Genomic DNA, 4062 nt, shown 5'->3' with positions numbered 1-4062 from the left:
CTGACTCTATCGGCGATCGAAATCTAGCCGACCAAGTCGGTCTGTCGATGAGGACTGGCGTGTCTCTGGAGAGGGAGGGAGGATAAAGATTGCTCCCTCAGCACGAGGGAGCACGGCCTGCCTAAGGCGGCCCGTAGCAGGGAGCCGACAAACCGACTCTATCGGCGATAGAAATCCAGCCGACCAAGTCGGTCTGTCGACGAGGACTGGCGTGTCTCTGCTGGAGAGGGTAGTCGCGTTTAACAGGCCAGGAAGAAGATGGAGAGACGGGGTGGATTGCCAGAAGGGCTTAAGTGGTTTCTAGTGTTCATACGAGGGGAGGAAACTTACAATTCCCACTGATGTGTTACCACCTAATTCAGCTAGGACGGATTACAAGATTTTTTCGTGGCAAAAATCTATCATGGGACCAACACTCATAGGAGGGTAATTTATTTTGAAAGAAGTTTCTGGTAAGCACTCACTGGGGCGCGCGCAGCGAGGGAGGGAAGGAAGCAGACGGAGAACGCCAGGCCAAAGGTTTAGGGGACCAGTGGGCTGGGGAAGGGAGCGAGCGGAAATAGGGGAGGAGGGGGGGTCACTGGTTGCTGGAGGAGATGCCACGTGGTCGCGGCAGTAGGAGGGGGCAGGGAGGGACCAGATGGGCCTCACCGTGAGAAAATTAACGGTTACTGCGGGCCTCTCACTTAAACACTTACTTGCACGCACTTACACTTACATTTTTCTTCACTACAGAAATCTGGCATTTCATAAACACTGTCCCCTTGTAGAAGTATTGTCCCCTTCATACCATTACTAGAGTCTTGCATATTTCTAGGACCTTTCAGGGAGGAAACACTGTCCCCTTGTAGAAGCATTGTCCCCTTTACACCATTACTAGAGTCTTGCATATTTCCAGGACTCGTCAGGGGGAGAATATTGTCCCCTTCAAGAAAAATTGTCCCCTTGTAGAAGTATTCTCCCCTTCACAATTAGAGTCTTGCATAATTATTTCCAGGATCAGAAGAAATTGTTCCTGTCACTAAAGTCTTGCCCATTTCCAGAACCTCTATGATAAGTTCTGTCCCCTTCACTACGCCGCCAAGAATGGCAACGTGGAGGTGGTCAAGACCCTCCTGGAGAAAGGTGTCGACCCAAATGCCAAGGCAGGGTGCTACCGCGATACGGCCCTCCACCTCCTCGTCAAACACAGGGAGACTGACGAGGACTCCTACAAGGCCTGTCTGGACGCCCTCCTGTCCTGTAATGAGACCATCGTTGACGTACTTAACCTTGAGAGACAGTCTCCGCTCTCCATGGCGATCAACAGGGGCTGGGAGTACATGGTGAAGCAGCGTATCTACAAGGGGGCGACCATCAAGGCAACTTATGGCAACAAAACAGCTGATGATCTTATCAAGAATGAGGTCACTGGCTTACTGGACTCCATCGACTCCTCCGCCATCGTTGAGCCACAGAGGCACCTCAGCGAGGAGCTCTACAATGCTCTGATCCGCCGCGACATTGAACTCTTTCGAGAGATCCTGGACGAGATCGAGGAAGACGAATCGCAGTCCTTGAAGTCAGCGCTGGAGAAGCAGCAAGAGGAGTACACACTGCTGATGTATGCATGCAAGGAGCGACTGACGGACTTCATGAAGGAGTTGCTGAAGCGCGGTGCTGACACTTCACAGGAGGACCAGACCAGCCAGATGAACCTGATCCTGTGCGGCAGAGCATGGATACTACGAGATACTCACGCTCCTGCTGCTGGCGCTGAGAGACCAGGATGACCCGAACACAGATTACAGGAAGGTGAGGGACGCCTTGAAGAAGAGAGATGACCGGGGGCAGACGGCTCTGCACAAGATAGTCAGAAGGAGGTATGACAATAAAGAAGAAGGCGTTGATTACTCCATGTGTCTGGAGCTGCTGCTGGACATGAAACGGTTGATGGACCTGGATTTGCAGGTAGAGCCTGGGTACACTGAGGAACAGTCCCAAGACCTGGATGCAAAGTATAGGATCACTTTCACGGACAAATGTTTGGTGGATCTGGATACACAGGATGAGTTAGGGTCCACAGCTCTGCATTACGCTGTACACTTTGATGACCAGAGCTTTGTGTGTAAACTCCTCCTCAGCGGGGCAAGTCTCACCATCAAGGACAAGTTTGGGGAGCTGGCCATATCCCGCATCCAGGCGTCAGTCCTGGAGGAGGTGTTCAACAACTGCATAAAGTCACGTAACAATGAATTCAACGATAACTTTAAGATCACCTTCCACTACAGCAAGTTGGTGCCCAAACAAACGTCGCACCACCTGAAGATGTACCCGGAGACAAAGTTCCTGATGTTCCTGAGTGACTCACATGAGCACCAACATCTCCTCAAACACCCTGTGATTGACACGCTCCTGTCCCTGAAGTGGCGGATGATCCAGAAATACTACTACATAAACACCCTGGTGTACATGGCCTTCCTCGCCTTCCTGACAGCCTACATCCTTCTCTTCCATGGGAACTTCACACCCTCGATGGATGCTGACCCAAGTGGACACAATGCCACAGCCAACACAGGCGTTCCAGACCCAAGCGGACACAATGCCACAGTCAACACAGGCTTTCCAGACCCAGCAAAGGACAACATGGCCCTCAAGATCAGTCTACAAGTCCTCATCTCCATCTGCACCTCGTTTATTGCAGTGAGGGAAGTGACTGAGTTCTGTATCTCCTGGAGACAGTACGTGGAAAGGTTTAAGAACTGGCTTGAAATCTCAATAATTCTCCTGACTTGCACGGTGCTGTTCATGCCCATGGAGGCAGCGCTGCAGCAGAGTATGTGTGCCTGGCTGGTGCTGTTCTCGTGGATAGAGTTGGTGCTGGTGCTGGGACAGCACCCAGGCCTGTCCATCTACATCACCATGTTATCTATGGTCACCAGCAACTTCCTCAAATTCATCGCCATGTTCTCCTCCATGGTGGTCGCCTTCATCTTCAGCTTCTACCTGGCATTTCAAGTGGATGAAAACTTCACCACCACCTCCTTCACTCCATACCACAACTCCCTCCTCAAGACCCTAACCATGGCCACCGGGGAGATTGAGTACAAGGATCTCCCCCTCGACGCCTTTCCCGTCTTCTCGCACCTCCTCTTCGTGGCCTTCGTGTTCCTCATCGTGCTTGTCCTCATGAACCTGCTCAATGGCCTGGCGGTGAGCGACATCCACAAGATCCAGAAAGAGGCGGAGATCACGAGCTACAGAAGCAGGGTGGAGCTGGTGTCCATCATTGAGTCTGGGTTACTGACCGGTCCACTGCATCAGATCTTCCTATGGTCGCTGTGGTGCTGTGTGGGTGGTGATGACAAGTACAAGTGCCGCTGTCCCATCTGCTGTCCCATCAGTTGGAAGCGGCACAGCCTAGCCAGACAGCTCCTCAACCGCCTGAAATGCAGGGCACCCATGTCCCAGACCTGTTTCAACAACAAGCAAACCATCTCCATGTTCCCCAACAACCCCTACTTCCCCTTCCAGCTAACGAAGGCACAGATTATGGGGCCAAGGACGCGATGCTGAAGAAGAAGCAAGCCACGGCCAATGACCGCTCGGGCTGAGTTTTGCATGAACAGCTGATGGACACAGTTTCATCCCTCAAGGAGAAGAAGGTGGACAAACACGTAGTGCTGGAGAAGGACCTCGCCACGGCCAACAACTGCCTGGATCAGTTGATGGACACAGTTTCGTCCCTGCCGGAGAAGGTGGACAAACACGTGGTGCTGGAGAAGGACCGTGATGCAGCCAACAACCGCCTCTCGGGGCTGGAGTCTTGCATGAATCAGCTGATGGACACAATTTCATCCCTGACGGAGAAGGTGGACAAACACGTGGTGCTGGAGAAGGAGCTCGCCACGGCCAACAATCGCCTGGATCAGTTGATGGCCGCAGTTTTGTCCCTGACGGAGAAGGTGGACAAACACGTCCTCTGCCCGTCTCCGCAGTGACGCCAAAACACCCTGGCCGAGGTGGACACCTGATACCCTGTGTCATGCTGAAGACTCTGCGATGATTTTAGCCCAGAGGAAG

At 52.7% G+C, this 4062-nt stretch overlaps 1 protein-coding gene across 1 annotated transcript in view; it reads left to right on the top strand.

Annotated features, from left to right (window-relative positions):
- Positions 1-3593, top strand: part of LOC126985195 (transient receptor potential cation channel subfamily A member 1-like) — a 29253-nt gene extending 25660 nt beyond the window's left edge. The window contains exons 5-7 of the mRNA XM_050839752.1: positions 1044-1656; positions 1715-3328; positions 3514-3593. Coding sequence (XP_050695709.1) covers positions 1044-1656; positions 1715-3328; positions 3514-3593 — 2307 coding nt within the window. The remainder of the gene's footprint in view (positions 1-1043; positions 1657-1714; positions 3329-3513) is intronic.
- The last annotated feature ends 469 nt before the right edge of the window (positions 3594-4062 follow it).

Source organism: Eriocheir sinensis, chromosome 59 (assembly GCF_024679095.1).
Source record: "Eriocheir sinensis breed Jianghai 21 chromosome 59, ASM2467909v1, whole genome shotgun sequence".
Taxonomy (NCBI): domain Eukaryota; kingdom Metazoa; phylum Arthropoda; class Malacostraca; order Decapoda; family Varunidae; genus Eriocheir; species Eriocheir sinensis.
Note: the sequence above shows the minus strand (reverse complement) of the source record. Positions and strands in the feature narration are given on the sequence as shown.